Source organism: Nycticebus coucang, chromosome 6 (genome assembly GCF_027406575.1).
Source record: "Nycticebus coucang isolate mNycCou1 chromosome 6, mNycCou1.pri, whole genome shotgun sequence".
Lineage (NCBI taxonomy): Eukaryota > Metazoa > Chordata > Mammalia > Primates > Lorisidae > Nycticebus > Nycticebus coucang.
The window spans coordinates 80,638,772-80,657,569 of record NC_069785.1 but is presented as its reverse complement, the minus strand read 5'-3'; the positions used below and the strand labels follow the sequence as shown (position 1 = coordinate 80,657,569).

At 36.1% G+C, this 18,798-nt stretch overlaps 1 protein-coding gene across 6 annotated transcripts in view; it reads left to right on the top strand.

Annotated features, from left to right (window-relative positions):
• Nucleotides 1-18,169, top strand: part of UBE2Q2 (ubiquitin conjugating enzyme E2 Q2) — a 58,196-nt gene extending 40,027 nt beyond the window's left edge. For 5 of the 6 annotated variants that reach the window (XM_053594201.1, XM_053594198.1, XM_053594200.1 and 2 more), the window contains 5 exons: nt 831-889; nt 6,928-6,976; nt 7,428-7,523; nt 13,572-13,638; nt 16,545-18,169. In XM_053594201.1, coding sequence (XP_053450176.1) covers nt 831-889; nt 6,928-6,976; nt 7,428-7,523; nt 13,572-13,638; nt 16,545-16,576 — 303 coding nt within the window. In that variant the 3' untranslated portion in view covers nt 16,577-18,169. The other variant, XM_053594199.1, reaches the window with a different exon arrangement.
• The last annotated feature ends 629 nt before the right edge of the window (nt 18,170-18,798 follow it).

Genomic DNA, 18,798 nt, shown 5'->3' with positions numbered 1-18,798 from the left:
CTTGGATTTGCCTGAAAGGTTTCTTCTACAGACGCTACAGTTCCTTCACTAACACGTGGCCTATCAGACCGTGGCTTATTGACAAAACCTGTTTCTTTAAATTTTTCCATCCACTTCGATGTGGAATTCTGTGTGGTGCTTCTTTCTTGTAATGGGTTCTAAACCTTCTTTGGACAACAGCAGTAGATTTTAGTACAACCAACCAAAGAACAGTTTTCTTTCTCTTCTAGTGAAGCCATCTGATTTAAGTCAAACTATTTCAAATTGCAGAACTTTATGGATACTCTGTGTAGTTCTTTCCTCAGGAGTTAATGGAATCTTTAGCAGATTCCCAGGAGTTACTGGAATCATTAGCTTATTCAGGTCACAAAAGCCACAGTTGTGAATCACTTTTCAAAAAGCAACCTCTTATCTTTTTCTTCTGTAATTGGAAGAAAACCTAAGGGGAAAAAGACCTCTCTGGGGTCCCTTTTTCCTTTTTGCTTTTAGCATTGTAATTGTTAACATTCTATCTTTTCTAGTTCTCAGCCAGATGATTGATCTGTACTGCCTAGTCTATCGTTATTGGAATGGTTCTTTTAATAGTTCTTGTGGAAGTGGAACCCCGTCATAGATTTCTTAAGTTTACCAACACAATTCTGTTTGAGCCTGATCTTAACTTCATTTTATTTGCTTTGGTTTTCATTTCATTTTGTATTTTGGTACTAATTTTATGACCCTCACTCATTATCTGATAATAAATGTACCTTTTCTTTATAGACTCTTAGAATCTTCTAAGTAATAGTCTTAAGGATAGTCTTAAAATTAATTAAACTTAACTTGCTTTTTAGGATAACTTTCCATTTGATCCTCCGTTTGTTCGAGTGGTGTTACCTGTTCTCTCAGGAGGGTAAGTTTAAGTTATTATTATTGTTTTAATAGTGTGCAATGGGATCATTTGGAGAGCTAGTCCCAGGATTTTTGATTTCGATCTAGGCTGGGCCTGAACATTACATTTTTTAAGAAATTTTCTTTTCTTTTTTTTTTTAAGACTATAATTTCTTTTATTTATTTATTTATTTTTTTAGCCAGGGTTGGGTTTGAACCCACCACCTCCGGCATATGGGGCCAGTGTCCTATTCCTTTGAGCCATAGGCACCGCCCTTTTAAGAAATTTTCAAGTGAAATTGATGCTATGGGTCTGGGGCACCTATACCACAAACCATTGGTTATAAACTGTTATGTTGTTTATAGGTGAAGTTTTTAAAAAATGGTTCCTGTTTATATATATATATTCATCACAAAAACCCCCAAATATTTTCAAGTATAAATTTTGTGATTGAAGGTTGAGAGAAAGTTTTATGATTAGAAAGCGATTCCCACATGCCTGTGATCCTAATTGCTACTTCTAGTTATAATCACAGGAAATCTCAGGGTGCTGGCTGTCTGATTCCATCTGGAGGTAGTAGTTTCAGTTCAGTAGAATCAAATGCTAATCGTCATGCAGTATTACTGAAGTTTTGATGCTTTTTTGTGATTAGAAGTCTTACAACGATGAGGAGAAGATCAGAATTTGTTGTACTCAGATTAGTTATGATACAGATCCTTAATGTAGGAGCAATTAAACTAATTAGGGAATTTTCAAACAACTTATTCCATTTTGTGAGATAATCCATATTATGATGATTAAAATCTAAAAATGTCCAGACCTTACTTTGATCATTTCTACAGTTGAAATAGTAATAGTTAACATTTAGGGTAAAAATAGGGGTGACTATGTAAAAGACTTCAGAACTTTCTGAAGAAGTGGTTTGCTCTTATTATTTTAGTTTGCTTTACATGCTTATTTCTGTTTTTTTTTTTTTTTTTTGGGTGGGGAGAGCACTTGTTAAGAACTGTTTCTTGTAGTCAGAATATATATTAACTGTGGTGTTGATACTATGGAATAATAGTTGTTTGTGCATGGTGTCTGAAGTTCAGGGAAAAAAGCTTGGTTTAAAAAAAAAAGTTTAATGTTACATATGGATGTGCTGAACCCATTTCAAGTTCTGCAACATAGTAAAGTAATATTGCCCTTCATTTCTTTTTTTTTCCTTTTTTATTTTTTTTTCTTTTTTTAAGACAGAGTCTTGCTCTGTCATCCTGGGTGGAGTGCATCATAGCTCACTGCAGCCTCAAACTCTTCAGCTAAAATGATCCTCCTGCCTCAGCCTCTTGAATAGCTGGGATTACAGGTGTGCATCATGGTGCCTGACAGATTTTTCTGTGTTTAGTAGAGATGAGATCTCGCTCTTGCTCAGGCTGGTCTCTTAACTCCTGAGCTCAACTGATCCTCCTGTCTCAGCCTCCCAGAGTGTTAGGATTGTAGGCATGAGCCACTGCACCCGGCCAGTAATACAGCTTTTTAAGAGTTTGCTTACCTGATACCTGCAGCCACATCCCTCAGGATGTTCTGTGAGTACTTGTACAATGATATATTCATAGATACTTGTTTCGAAAGGATTGCAGGATTTTGGGAAACCAGGCTCAAACTATTCTTTACCAAAGGACTTTCTTGGAACCTTAATGTGACTTCCCAACATGATGGTAAATAGATTTTCCCAAATTTATCTATCTAATTCATAAATTTTTTATCCCACAGCTTCTCAGACAATGCTGTCCTCTCCTTTCAGCTTTGGAAAATGCTACTGTGTTAGAAATCCAAAGTTCTGAGTGACTCCCATATGTTTCCTGCTGGAGAGCAAGAAAAGCCGAAGTAATGGGCCAACTTCAGGGTGTTTTGTTAGGCTGTTACAGAATTGATCACAAGGATGAATGGAAGTCATAGGTTAATTGAGCATGAAACAAAGTTGTTTAGAATTGTGTAAAACTTCATTTTGTTACTTTTAAGGCTTTCCTATACTGTTTTGGATTAGGCAGTAAAAGTGTTATAGAAACTAAAGCTGATCAACTTTGGAAGCTGGAATGTTAGGTAACCTAGCCAAATATTTACATATGCAAAGTAAACCCAGGACTGAAAAATGATAATTTTTTTAACCTTTGTGTCTCTTGTTTAGATATCAGTCTTTTACTAGCCACCAAGTTGTAGTTCTTATGTTTTTCATCATTTCATGTTAAAATATTATTTTTTATGAAGCCTTTATTGATTGGGGAGAAGACATAATTGTTATGCTTTAGTTTTATGCTCGTTCATAAAATTGTGATATTTACTCAAAATTCCCATAAACATGGGAACAGAAAGGTTATTTTTGTTCAGTCTTATTCAAGAGAAAAACATAATCAAGGAAAGGATTTGGAAAAATTTTGTAAGTTCAAGATAAATGGATAAAAATATTTTGAAACATTATGAAATTTGATTATAAAATTGATTAGCATAGGTTTTCCACACTTTGTCGTGAGATATCCCAGGAATTTTAAGTTTGTGATCTTAAGTAGTTTACTCCTAGTAATAGAGACACATACATGAACTTATGAATAATTCCATTTTCTGTTTTAAAATCTTTTACATAGCTTCTCTTCATTGATTCTTTTTTAAAACAATGGGGTTTTTATCTCCATTATTCAGTGAAAAGTTTGAGTAATAAGTCGGCTTGTGATTTATCCAAATAAATCTTCTGACTCCTAATAAGTGTTTTCCATTATAGCAAATGCCAGCTTTATGAAAAAGAATTAGAAGTATAAGTACTCTTTTGAATGTCAAATGTTAAGTATGGTTTTATGTTCTTTGAGGCTTAAAGCAGTAGTGGCCTGGGAAGACTTCAGTGAAGTCAGTGAGATCTCCGCTGGTCCTTGAAATATGAGTGGGGTTTGGTCAGCTGGTGGAAGTTGAAGGAAAATTATTTACATAGATGAAAGTAAACACAATCACATATCTAGGAAAGAACAGGATCTATTCAGAGCATACCACCCAGTTTGGGCTCTGACACAAAGAGGGTAGGATTCATATAATACCATGGAGTAGTAAGACTTTTTTTTTTCCCCCTTGTGAGCAAACTGTTACCCCTGGGTATTGAATTCATCTTTCCATAACTGGGGCAAGAACAAGGGAACACCAGTAAAGAAAATGTTTTAGAAAGATAAATCTGGTGACAGTAGAAGAGGCTACAAGACAAATTGAGAGCCCAGGCTGCTGTCTCAGAGTGAAAGGCTATGACCCTCACCTGGTGCAGCAGTGAGGGGAGTGGGAAGAGCAGTGAAATGGAAAAGCTCAATTGAGGCAGAATCAGTCAGCCATTCAGTGAGAAGGAAGAGTTAACTAAATTGGAGAACTGAAAGAGGTGAAATACTGATGGAACTCAGAGCTCGCCATCTCAGAATTAGGGTAAAGTTAATGCATTGTGTGATTGAGCACACAATGTCTTCTAGTTGCTACGTATTTATTTCTTGACATAGGCAATTTTTTTTAACCTAAAGCTTTATTATGATACACATATGTGCTAAAACTCACCCTTTTAAAGTGGACAGTCCAGTGGTTTTAGTATATTTAGAGTTGTGCAACCATCATCACAAGTTATTTCAGAACATTTTCATCACCCCCAAAAGAAATCCCATACCCATTATCAGTCACTCCCTATACACCCTGTCTTTCTCATCTTTTTTTTTTTTTTTTTTTTTGTAGAGACAGAGTCTCACTGTACTGCCCTCGGGTAGAGTGCTGTGGCGTCACACAGCCCACAGCAACCTCTAACTCTTGGGCTTACGCGATTCTCTTGCCTCAGCCTCCCGAGCAGCTGGGACTACAGGCGCCTGCCACAACGCCCGGCTATTTTTTTGTTGCAGTTTGGCCGGGGCTGGGTCCGAACCCGCCACCCTCGGCATATGGGGCCGGTGCCCTACTCACTGAGCCACAGGCACCGCCCGTCTTTCTGATCTTTGGTCCTGGCAACCACTAATCTTTCTGTCTTTCTAGATTTACCTATCCTGGACATTTTAGATAAACAGAATTATATAAAATGTTGCCTTTGTAACTGAATTCTTTAACAGTAACTATCAATCAAATGCCTAAAGAGGCTGAGCTTAGAGTAGTGTTTGCTTTACAACTTTGCCAACTGAAATTTTTTAAGTTAAAAATATTATGTTCATGTGTGTGACTTAGATTATTAATGTTAAAAAAATTTTTTTTCTTTGCTGTCTAGTGTCCATGAACTGTCTCACTATTCACTAGGAACTCTTTGTTTGGAGGCAAAGAGCTGTAAGAATTTGGAACACATATTGATAAAATGAATGTAATTCAGTTTGGGCTTGGTGACTCAAGCCTATAATCCTAGCACTCTGGGAGACCGAGGCAGGTGGATTGCTTGAGCTCAGGAGTTTGAGACCAGCCTGAGTAAGAGTGAGGCCCTGTCTCCGATAAAAAATTAAAAAGACTAGCCAGGCATAGTGGTGCATGCCTGTAGTCCCACTACTTTGGAGGCTGACGCAAGATTATTGCCTGAGCCCAGGAGTTTGAGGTTGCTGTGAGCTGTGATGCTGCCAGGATACTCTACTTAGGAGTTAAGACTGTCTCAAAAAAAAAAAAAAAAAAAGAGTGCAGAACTAGAACCAACAGTTCCTTTTAGGTGTAAGTGCTGGTGATAGCGTATATTAAGGAAAAGTTTACCTTTTTTTGTTTTTTTGCAGTTTTGGGCCGGGGCTGGGTTTGAACCTGCCACCTCTGGCATATGGGGTCAGCGCCCTACTCCGTTGAGCCACAGGCGCCGCCCTACTTATCTAACTTTTTTTATGTAGGTACTAGAACTACTTCTAACTTGTGTTTAGACATCCAACAAATATTTGTGTGGGTATCAGGTGCTCATATACACTGTGCTTTCTTTTGACATGCAAATGCAAACATTTCCTTTTTTTTTTTTTTTTGGAGTTAGTTTCACCACAGGATGAGACTGTACTCCTCGGTAGGAGGGGCTGGGTACTTAAAGGAACAGTGGTGGTTGGATAATGGGTTACTTGGTGTATACTGCATATTTCCTTTTCCTAAAACAAGTCCCTGTCTACCTTTAGGTTTTCCAAAATGTATAGATCGAGTATGGTGTTAATTTATTGACAGATTACTAGGCTTTGAGCAATTGTAGAACCAAATTCTAAGTGAGAACCTAGATCTTTTAATACTGTTAAATCAGCAGATGTTCATTATGTACTGGATACTCTTTTAGCCCAATGGAAGATTCAGAGAAAATACAAAAGGTATTCACCCAACTTGAATTATTTTCTTTTCTTTTTTTTTTTTTTTTTTTTTTTTGAGACTGTCTCACTTTGACACCCCAGTAGAGTACCGTGGTGTTATATCTCACAGCAACTTCAGACTCCTGGGTTCAAGTGATTCTCTTTGCCTCAGCCTCCCAAGTAGCTGGAATTATGTATAATATAATCGCCCAGCTATTTTTAGAGCTAGGGTCTCACTCTAGCTCAGGCTGATCTCCAACTCATGAGCTCAGGGGAGTTGTCTTTGGTTCTGAGAGCAGTCCTTGGACCTTCAAAAAGAAACTGAGTCTCAGAGAGGGGCTTTGTGGTCAGAACCATTTGATTTTAACAACTGAGTGGATAAAAACTTAACCCATTAAAAACGTCCAGAAGATATTCATTATTCATGCAGTAAAGTTGCTGCCATAGTCAGAGGAAAAACACTTGGCTGAGTAACATGATGGTAGCGAAAGTTTCAGATGCAAAGAACACTTGAATCTCATTTAAGAAAACTGGTTCTTCTGTCCCATTCTTCAGAATATTTAGGGCTAAGTTCTTAGTTTCTGATATTATAAAAGTCTAAAAGTATTCTGTTCTAAGAACCATTAATACTACCCGTATTTCTATATCCTAACAGTAGTTTTCATTTTCTGCATGTTATCTTCTAATCTTACTTAGGTACATACTTTCTAAGTAATGGCACTTTAAAAATGGTTGAAGAAAGAATATTGAGATCAAGAGAATTTCGTATGATCCTTTTTTCTTTTTAAGGTACGTCTTGGGTGGAGGAGCATTATGTATGGAACTTCTCACAAAACAGGTGATATTTTCTTATGGGTACTCAGTTGTCAATTTCAATAATGTTTTGATTATGTAAATCAGATTCTAAGTAGAAAAGTTCTTATGTAATAGCACCTGCCTTAAATTTAGTTTTTTTTAAATAGCATCTACTTTTAATAATGAAAGAAAACTATTTAAGGTAAACCAGTCAAATGACATTGTACTTCATGCTGAGTCTATGCTAGGATAGGCATTAAGAGTCATGTTTATTTAAAGTGATGCTTTGCTCATGTTAGGCAATTGATTATGTAAGTTTGTCTATTTTTTTGTGTGATTCTGGAAATGGTCCAATTTTACTTTGTCCCCTTGACTACCAACTTATTAACGCTGATTTGCTGTTTTGGAGTTGTTAATATGCCATTTTGTTAGGCTTTCCCAAGTGGGAATGGAGAACACTACTGTTTCCGCGATGTGTTTTCTTCTTCCTGTAGGGCTGGAGCAGTGCCTACTCAATAGAGTCCGTCATCATGCAAATAAATGCCACCTTAGTAAAAGGCAAAGCCAGAGTACAGTTTGGAGCAAATAAGGTACTTTTAATAAGAATTTTACATAGAGTATAAGATATAGTTTATGTTACCTTAAGAGGGTTCTTTTTCTGTGTTGACTTTTTTTGGGACCATTTCATTTTCATTTGGTTTGTTCTTGTTACAGAAGTGATCTATAGTAGACATCAGAAAATTGAAGATACTCACCAATAATAAATTACATAGTATCTAGTATCTATCTGTTCTTTTTGTCTTTGCTATATTTAGTATAAACATATCTAAAGTTTTAAATTTATTATGGGTATGTACAGCATAATAAATTATATGTACTTAGAAGTCTTGGAAAATTAAGATCACGTAATCCTATTGTGTTAATTCCAATTGTGCTTTTAATGTGCTAGGTTCTAGTCTGAACTTTTTACTTATGTTAACTCTTTCAACCCTCTTAATAACCTAAAAAGGTAGGTGCTATTATTGTCCTTGTTTTGTAGATGAGGAAACTGAAGCACAGAGAGGTTAGATAACATGTCTAAGGTCATGGGTAGCAGAGCAAGGATTGGAACCAGACAGTCTGGCTTGCATAGGCTCAGGCAGCAGGAGCTGAGAGCCAGCCATGGGACAGAAGGAAGTTGGTCAGGCTGGTTTTCTGTTCAGTTAACATGAATCACAGGGTATACATCAACTCTAGGACATAGCAGTGAGGAAGCCTTCTAAAGCAGAGGTCTGTTGTCATGACTTCAGTAGGAATTTGAGGTTCAAAGGCAAGATAGTGTTCTAAGAAGCTTCCATTCACTATTATGGAAGGGAATGGTAGTTGAGTTATACTGTAATCTTAGAGAACACAGCCCTTGAGGCAGCTCCTGACCTATTTCTCCAGCCAGAAGGGCACTGATCTTTCCCCACTGCCCATAGACTGCCAATGATTTGCTGGTAGGTCCCCTAGTCAGTGATCACATTCAGGTGAGAGATCTGTTTTATTTTTTCCCAGGCAAGGAGAATCAAGTGGCTACCTATACCCCGCAGTCCAGTCTTTTATAACAAAGAGCTCAGGGATCCAAATCTGAGAACTTTCTTAAAACTGAGATTCTCCAGGGGGCTAATATGGTCTTATTTTAGTTGTATCCACAGCTGGCTTTAAAAGCAGACATGGATACTTTCTGGAGGAGAGCATCTCTTATTTAAGCCTCTAGGATTCCCAGAGATTAAAGTTAAGCAAGCATGAATTTAGTCAAAGATTATAGCATTCAAGAAGGCAATCCAATAGATAGGGGAATTGTTAGAAATAATGAATAATTATTTATTTATTAATTATGGGGACATGTATCCCCAAAGACTGTGTAAGTTTTGGAATTATCAGATTTAGAATAGACATTGGATAGTAGAATTGTGAGAAAATAGTTATATGTGAAATCTAATATTAAAAAAAGGATGGAATTCATAAAATTGGTCAAGCAGTAAGACTACAATACTACAAGATATGAAAAACACGTAAGCAGAACTTAAGAGAAATAAAGAATATAATTATTGAAATGAGAAATTCAAATTTATTTATACATCAGAAGAGAAAATTGATTAGATAGTATTTCCAAAGTCGTAATTCAGAATATTGCATAGAGAGATATGGGAATAGATAGGCACAAGTTGAAAGAGGTGAGTGGGGTCTAAGATATATCTTAGTAGAGTCCCAGGAGGAAATATTTAAATTATATTAGAAAGTAAGAGAAATAGAAGTTGTAAAGCAAGTTGATATACATCAGTCATAAGAAATGTAAATTGACTAAAGTTACCAGTTAAATTAAATTAATAAAACAAATCCAGCTATTTCTAAGAAAGATATTTAAAATATGAAGATACAAAAAGATTTAGTTTTATAACGGGAGAGGGTGATAAAGATATGTATACATTAATCAAAAACAGGGTGATGGAGCGCTAGTATCTATCAAACACAGGATTTTGGAACAGAGAGCATTAGTGAACTACTTATGATAAAAGTCTCAGCTAACTGGGAGATGATAGCAATTTTTGTACTTTATGTACTTATCAAAATAGCCTTGAAATACAGAGAAAAACCGGCTAAAAACCCCAGGGGGAAATTGACAAATCTACCACTATATTTGGAGACTTCAGTATATTCTGCTTATGGTAAGTTAAACAGACTGTCAAAATACAGATTTGAGTAACCAATTAACAGGTATGGTCTAGTGGATAAACATAGAACTCTATATTCAATAATCAGATATTGTCTGTCCTTGTCAAGTATCTATGGAAAATAGGGGGAAAAGTTCTCCATGTATTCATAAAGTAATGAAGTCCAAAGATTTAAAAACAATTCCTTCCATATATGTTAATAATTTGAATATGATGCAAGTAACGTTAGAAGGTGTAATGATAAGGGACTGATAAAAACCTACGTGAATTTGGAAACGAAACATCTATTTTTAGTTTTGTGGGTGGTTTTTTTTTTTTTGGGGGGGGGGGGAGACAGTCTTACTCTGTTTCCTCAGGCTAGAGTGCAGTGGCATCCTAGCTCACAGCAACCTCAACTCTTGGGCTCAGCAGTCCTCTTACCTCAGCCTCCTGGGTAGCTGGGACTACAGGTGTCCACTGCAACACCTGGCTAGTTTTTCTGTTTTTAGTAGAGACAGGATCTCACTCTTGCTCAGGCTGGTCTTGAGCTCCTGAGCTCGGGTGACCCACCTGCCTCAGCCTCCCATAGTGCTAGGATGACAAGGTGTGAGCTACCATGCCTGGCATAAACATACTTCTAAATTTTGGTTTAAAGAAATCAAATGAAAATTTAGAAATACCTGGAATTGAACCATAATTAAAATACTAAAATTCTGTTAGTTCTTCACTACCTCTCTCTCCCTTTCCCTCTGTTTTGAATATTCTCACCCTGTTATCTGAAACAATCATGAAGCTAATTCTATTCAATGAAGAAAACCTCAAATTCTAGAAAGTAAGAAAGGACAGATGTCTCATTCTTTGATTTAATTAAATAAAACCATAAGTTATAACAAAACCAGAAAAATGTTTCTTTGTGGAATTTTAAAATTCACTTAAATACCCTTAAGTCAAAAGGGAATTTGAAATTAAAACTGCAGATTGTATGGAGATTAATAATACAGTCATTACTTACCAAACTAAAAGAGAGCTCAGAGAAATATTCACAACCTTAAAATCCTTATTAAAAAAAAATGAAAAAAGTATGGAGAACCTTCAAAGAACTCAAAATAGACCTTCCATTTTATCCCACAGTCCCATTACTAGTCATCTTTCTAAAAGAAAAAAAAAAATTTATCATAAGGACATTGATACTGGATTGTTTATTGCAGCTTAATTTACAGTCACCAAGATGTAGAAACAACCTAAATGTCCATCAACCCAGGAATGGATTAATAAACTGGTATATGTATACCATGGAATACTATTCAGCCATCAAAAATGGAGACTTTACATCTTGTATATTAACCTGGATGCAGTTGAAATTATTCTTCTTAGTAAAGTATCACAAGAATGGAGAAGCAAGTCTCCAATGTACTCAATAGTAATATGAAGCCAATAGATGATCTAACAGACACCCTCACAATGAGAAAAACTCAATTCAAGACAGGGAGTGGGGTAAAGGGAAGAAGGGAGATGGTGTGGTCCCATTTAATGGGCACAATGTAAGGGTATATGGCATTTTCCCATATATCTCCTGGGTGTGGGACACAGCTACAATAGGGATTCTACCTAACAGATGCAAACATTGTAACCTAATTGTACCCTCACATTAATCTGAAATTTAAAAAAAAAATAAAAGGTGTATCAAGCCTCTTAGAAAGGATAATCAGGTAACCTGAAGGAAAGCAAAAAGGAGAAATTAATAAAGAGATAGGCAGAAATCAGTAAATTAGAAAAATGGAAAGTGCTGAATCCCTGTTACAGCAAAGCCTATGCAGAAACATTCCCCTTAAACTGGACTTGTAATACCTTGCTCTGGACAGTTGAGAAGTGGAAAGGCTGACCTTTTCTGTGTCTTGAGTGGGTGGGCAGTAGGATTAGGATGTCACTGCTTTACAGTCATTTGGGAATTTCAGTGTATTTGTGCTTTGTCATGTACAGACTGTTTCCAAATTTTTCATTTTTATCCTTTTTTGTGAAAATGCAGACCGAAAAACACTAGTTTTCATTAACTTTGAGAATGATGCTGCATATTTTATGTTTTAGTTTTTTAGGTATGTTATGGCAGGGCTCTGCTACATTAAACTCGTAGAAATTAAAAAAGACACAATTATCCTTAGAAAAATGGGAAAAGGATATAAAAAGTCTATTGAAATAGAAATAAATGGCTTATGAACATATGGATACATGCTCAATCTCACTGAATAACAGAAATGCAAATTAGACTACACTGAGTCCATCTTTCATATGGTACATTGCCAAAAATCAGAGGTTTGATGAAATACTATTGGTGAGGTTGTATCAAGATACTTTCATAAAAGTCTGGTTGGCGAGCACATTACATAGTCCTGTAGAGGGCAACTTAGCAATATCTCAAAATTACAAAGGCATGTAAGTCTTTTGACCCAGCAGCTTCATTCTAGGACATTTTTTACCAACACTTTGCAAATATGTTTACAGGGTTGCTTATTGCAACATTGTAATAGCAAAATATTGAAAACAACCTAAGTGTCTACCAATACTGACTAAAAACTATTTGAACATACATACAATAGAAATACCTCACTGTTTAAAAAGAGTGAAAGGTAAAGCTTTCTGTATACCGATATGGAACAAGCTCCAAGATTTAAGTGAGAAAAGAGGCAGAATAGTGTCTGTAGAATATAACCGTTTGTTGGAAAGCATGGGACAGTGACTAACAATGGGCTGTATGTGAGCTTTCTTACAGAATCTTAAAGAAGGGCATACAAGAAGCTACTACCCTGTTTTCTCGAAAATAAGACAGTGTCTTATTTTAAGGTGTGCTCCCAAAGATGCGCTAGGTCTTATTTTCAGGGGACGTCTTATCTTTCCTGTAAGTAGGTCTTATTTTCGGAGGATGTCTTATTTTTGAGGAAACAGGGTAATAGTGATTAACTTGAGTGGAGGAAGGTGGGTGAATGGCGAGAACTGGGTGGTTGGAAGACAATTTTCACTTAGAATTTTTTTGTACATTTTTGATTCTTGTACTGTGTGAATTTTACTCAAATTCCATGATATGTTAGGTATGTACCACTATGGTGAATGCTCATGATATATTAATTGGAAGTTAAGATATAGGCCAGTTGTACTTAGGGTGACAAAATTAATCCTAGATTTGGCTCCTTAGAAAGGATTCTACCCTGTTTCCCCGAAAATAAGACATCCTCTGAAAATAAGACCTACTTACAAGAAAGATAAGATGTCCCCTGAAAATGAGACCTAGCGCATCTTTGGGAGCACACCTTAAAATAAGACACTGTCTTATTTTCGAGGAAACAGTATATTTTTACCCAAAGAAGACTCTTAGTAATGGATTGGTGCCAATTAATAGGCATTTAGATTTCTATCTCAAATTGCCGTATGTGTAACCCTTGAAGCTTAATGTTTATCTGAAAGGGCTGTGTGTGTGTGTGCTTGTGAGAGTGACATTGAGCTCCGCTTGTCATTGTAGAAGTCAAATGTGACTTGAGTATTACAGTTTTAATAACAGTTTTTTTTCTTTCTTAAGATGTGTATGTGTGTGTGCATTTTTTTTTTTTCCTGTAGAAGTTTTGAGGAAGCGAGTTTAAATTTTACTCATGTCCACATAGCATCCTTTAACTTGACTCATCAGTGTGGAGAGGAGCACTGGAGCTAGAAAGCTTGGTACTTGTCCGCTGGTAGGAATACTTATAGAAATGAACTGTGACGCTTCTAAATTTTTATTGGGGTATAATTTTGGTTTTGTTATTCTTAGAACATTGTAAAGAATAATGAAATTGAGAAATGAGAGTATAAAGTTAAACTTTTTTTAAATGGAAATACCAATTTCCTGAGATTTAAGCACAGCAGTGATGCATTCATAAATTTATTTTAATTTTCATCTATTACAGTTTTGATTTAAAATGTATAATTCTCTTTCAGAATCAATATAATCTAGCAAGAGCTCAACAATCCTATAATTCCATTGTACAGATACATGAGAAAAATGGTATGTTTAATTCGACAAGTATGTATTGGCAATTATAAAGTTTTACATAATATATTGACATTTATTGTGTTTAATTTCTGGTTTTGCTTTAATTTCTTAAAGCACTGTTAACCATAGTGAAAAAAATTTAACTTGTGCTTCATTTAGAATCTTTTAATGAACTTTTAACATCACTGTTCTTCCTTTACTCTCTTGTATCTTAAATACTTGAGCTGGGTATCTCTCAGTCAAGATTTTCTGTGAGATTAAATGACTCAGGCTTGGCGCCTGTAGCACAGTGGTTACAGCACCAGCCACATACACCAAAGTTGGCTGGTTTGAACCTGTACTGGGCCAGCTAACAACAGTGACAACTGCAACAAAAAATAGCCGGGCATTGTGGCAGGTGCCTGTGGTCCCAGCTACTTGGGAAGCTGAGGCAAGAGTATTGTTTAAGCCCAAGAGTTTGAGGTTGCTGTAAGGTGTGACTCCACGTACTCTACCAAAGGCAAGAGAGTGAGACTCTTTGTCTCAAACAAAATAAATAAATAAAATGAATGAATGACTCAGTATGCTCACTTGACATCTATGGTAATAGAATAGGAAATCAGTTAAAAGAAACTCTTTATAGGTGGAGTTCTTGTTCTAATTGAGTAAATATAATCAGGACCATGACCAGCTTTTTCTGAAACATCTTTAGACTATATTTAATGCTTTTGACAATCTTTTATACATTTATCTATTCAATTAAGAATACTTCTAATTTCAGTATACACTTGAGGATGAGTTGTAAATTAGTAAAAAAGTTAAATTTTAAAATATCTTTCATAAACTTTATTGCTCTTTAAATTTTGCTTCTGCCTTATTGCAGTTTTTGTCTCTAACAGATTAAAAAAAAGTAAACTTGGAATTGGAATACCCATTTTTAAGTGCCAGTTTTATCACTCACTGGGTCTATGGTCTGAGCAAGTCCTGTGTCTCATTATCTCTGTCAGCCTTGGTTTCCTCATCTCTAAAATTGACATAATGTCTGTCTTGCCAAACTTGTGACAGAAAAGAGTGGTGTATGTGCTTAGTACTTTGTAACTAACTGCTGATAATAAGGCAGTCATTGTAGCAGGGATAGTGAAACTGCCTTTTTATGCAAAGTAAATAATAGATTTTTTTTTTTAAGAGAGTATTTACAGTAAGATGTTTTTAAAATAAACTTTTTGAGAGACAGGGTCTTGTTATGTTGCCCAGGCTGGCTATTCACAGATGTGATCTAGCTCAGTGCAGCCTCTAACTTCTTGACTCAAGTGATCCTCTCACCTCAGCCTCTGTGGTAGCAGGACTCTACAGGTGTGCACCAGAGCCTGGAAAGTGTTCTTTACTTTGCTAGTAATGTGGCAGTTTGTTACTTAAGATTTGTGTTTTGTGTTCACTTTTTTTTTTTTTTTTGTAGAGACAGAGTCTCACTTTATGGCCCTGGGTAGAGTGCCGTGGCCTCACACAGCTCACAGCAACCTCCAACTCCTGGGCTTAAGCAATTCTCTTGCCTCAGCCTCCCGAGTAGCTGGGACTACAGGCGCCTGCCACAACGCCCGGCTATTTTTTGGTTGCAGTTCGGCCGGGGCCGGGTTTGAACCCGCCACCCTCGGCATATGGGGCTGGCGCCCTACGGACTGAGCCACAGGCGCCGCCCTGTGTTCACTTTTAATGACAAAGCCAAACTTGTCAATTGTTCAGTGATTGCATACTTCTGGAAATGGTATTCAAAACAAAATCTTCAAGCCAAGGAAGGAAATGATAAAACTGAGGACAGGCCAGGTTTTCATAACCATTTCTGGCATAATAAATAGACCCAAAGGAACTACTTCATGACCATGTGGGTGCTCTACAAATATTAGTCAGTTTTGCACCAAACAGTACTTAGTTTAGTTTACCTTTCTATGGAGAGCTTAGATTTTTGTGGAGTGTGGGAAATAGTCACATTTTTTCTTCCCTCTTACTTTTTTCTTAAAACAAACATTATAGCCTATATTCAAAAATGTGTGTGAGTGTGTAAGCTTAATCTTGGTTGAAGAACAATGGATTGAGAAGCAGGAGAGATTCAGGTCTTTTAATTTTAAATCTGTATTTAAAAAGAATGACAGATAAAATTGTATTTTTTGTGTACAACATGGATGTTTTGAAGTATATACTGGTAGAATGGTTAAATCTAGCTAATTAACAAATGTATCACTTAGTTATTTTTGTGGTGAGATGCTTCACACCCATTATTTTAGCATCTTTCAAGAATACACTCTATTGTTAACTATGTCACAATGTACAGTAGATTAAGATGAATTCTAGGTTGGCTTCTGCTACCAACTCAGATCTTAGGCATGGTTATTTAGTCACTGCACCTGCTGTGATGGCTTCCTCATTGGTGAAATGGCATCACTGTGCTGATGACAAGCCAAGTTCTTTCTAAAATATCAGGATTTTGTTTAGGGAATAGTTATTTTTAGTGAAGCTTACTTTTTCTTTTTTGCAGTTTTTGGCCCGGGCTGGGTTTGAACCTGCCACCTCCAGCATATGGGGCCAGCGCCCTACTCCTTTGGGCCACAGGGACTGCCCTGTAAAGTTTACTTTTAAGTTCAGCATTGAAATGCAATAAAATATTTTATGTATTAATATTCCACACTGTCATTTTTAGCTAAGAATTCCATTAATATAAAGCTCTTGTGTTGAAAATGCAAGCACAATTTATTCATAGAAAATAACTTTCTGTTGTGAATGTATCACAATGCAGTGTTACTGACCCACGTATAAGTGTAATTTTTACAGTAAATTTAAACACTAAAATTCTGAATAGACACTATAGTTAGCTTTAATAAATTCTAGTTCTTCTAGTTGCTTTAGGAATTAAAGTATTTTAATTTTTTTTTTGCATTCTATTTCAGGCTGGTACACACCTCCAAAGGAAGATGGCTAAATATGTTGACTGTCGTATGTTTGGACCAATGTTGCTTTAAAGAAAATCTTTCGAACATGCAGACACAAGCTTTGAGTGCCCCTATAACAGCCGTACCGAAGATGTTAGCTAATAGATGTTTTAGTGGATAATCTGTCAACTGACATACAGTATAAGTTACAGCCTTTTCATTTTGCTCATTTTAGGTATCTTGGACTGAGCAATGGGGCCTTTCCTGTATTTTTCCTGATAAATACACATATTGGCCACTCCTTATCTCTCTCTCTTGAAAAATGAAATCTTTTCAACAGACAAGTTAGCATCAAGTTACTGAAGATGCAGCTTTAGGGTAACTTTCCTATATTGAGCCCATAGGTTATGAAGAAAATTGCAAGATATTTTTCTGTGTAGAGCCAATAAAAGTTTAATGAATGTTTGATATTGGTTTAGAAAATTTAAGATCTTCTAAATCAGTAGCTCTTTCAGGTCTAAAACCATTTTATGATATTGCCAAAATAATCACAGGAAACCTACTCATTAAATTATTTTTCTGTATGGCTATGTGAAGATACGAACTATTTCCGTAAGATACACCCTTAATTGAGTTATGTTAGACTTTTAGGCAAAGCAGGGCAAGGCTATGCCAGTTAAAGTTTGTAAGTAGTGTTTTCACTGGGGCATCAGAGTCTTGCTCGGCTGAATCTGCTTATTGTTGGTTCAATATTTCTTATGAAGAAGAGCCACAATATAGAAATTGAAGTTATTTAAAATACTAAGTCATTTTACTTTTCCATTTTATTAACGGGATGTTGCAATCATTTGTAAACTAATAAACTTTTAAAGTGATTGGCACAAAGACAGACTCTTTGAACAAAAGCTGCACAGTTAAGTACAAAAAGATACCTAATTTGGAGACTCTTAAATTTATTGCTATAGTTATAACAATGGCTTTTACATTGAAAGACTAATAGGAACTCTATGTACATTATTAATTCTTTTATAAAACTTAAATCAAGGTACTCTCCATTTTACTGCCTTACCTGAACCAGTCAGTCCTTTTTGGTTGGTAATTGATTTTTTTTAATATACCCAGGTTTGATTGAAAATAAATTGTAGGTATTAAGCACTTTTAAAAGGAAATCCAGAAGCACACTTTTCTGCACACACCAGTTACAAACTTCAAAAGTGTTTCTTATCCATTGGGTTTAAGATTCCGTTTTTAACTTTGTAAACCACATCCAAAAGACTTGGCACTTCTGCATTATTGCGTGTGTTTAATTTCTTTTGATTCTATTTTGGTTAAGAGGGAAGTAGACTTTCTGGTATTCTTGTTCACTTGGGTTACATTTGTATAAAATTCTGATTGCCAGTTACTGAGAGAACAAGTGACAAGGCAGAATCCTTTAAAGCATTAAAGTTCCTTAAACCTAAGGCTGAATCTTGAATACATTCTTGAATTCTTTAATATCCTGATGGCTAGCAGATTGAGAGCTGCACATTTGGCATGCTTTTTTTTTTTTTATTTTGGGGGCGGTATTTTTCATTGCAGATTTATTTGGCAATGTATAATAAATTTTGTAAACTTGCATCAAGTTTATGAATAAAGAACCATTTGAAAATCATTTTGTCCCTTTTCCCCTTGTAAGAGACACTCCTGCTTCAGGTGTTCTGTAGGCTCTATTGAGTTTCTGGAATAGGGTATTTAAGGAAAGATGGAGTAAGGGGAAGTTTTGAGAGGAGGAGAGGCAGATTGATTTTGTAAGAGCAAGAGAACTGAGAAAAGGTGTATATTTGGTACACTCAGTTTTTCTTCAATCTTTCCCCACTTCTGCACTTCATTTTTTAAACTCAAGACTGCTTTATGTCTGTCCCTAGTTCCCCTGGTTATAATAATCTCCCTCTTTAACATACCCAGGGCCTCCTTGCACATAGTTGTCAGGTTATCTCATAGGCAGGAAATACAGACGTAGGGACAATTCCAGTTATAGCACTTCAGGGTTTTGCTGTGTTGAGATTTTTCCACATTAGTTGTATTTTTTATTTTATTTTTTTTTTGGCCAGGGCCGCGTTTGAACCCACCACCTCCGGTATATGGGGCTGGCACCCTACTCTTTTGAGCCACAGGCACTGCCTGTTGGTTTTATCTTTTACTATATCTGGGTGGTAGCCACGGTATTTGGTCCAGAGTTAGATAATGACCCTTCTCTGCTAGTATCTCCTTAAGAGGTGAGGAAATCTTAGAA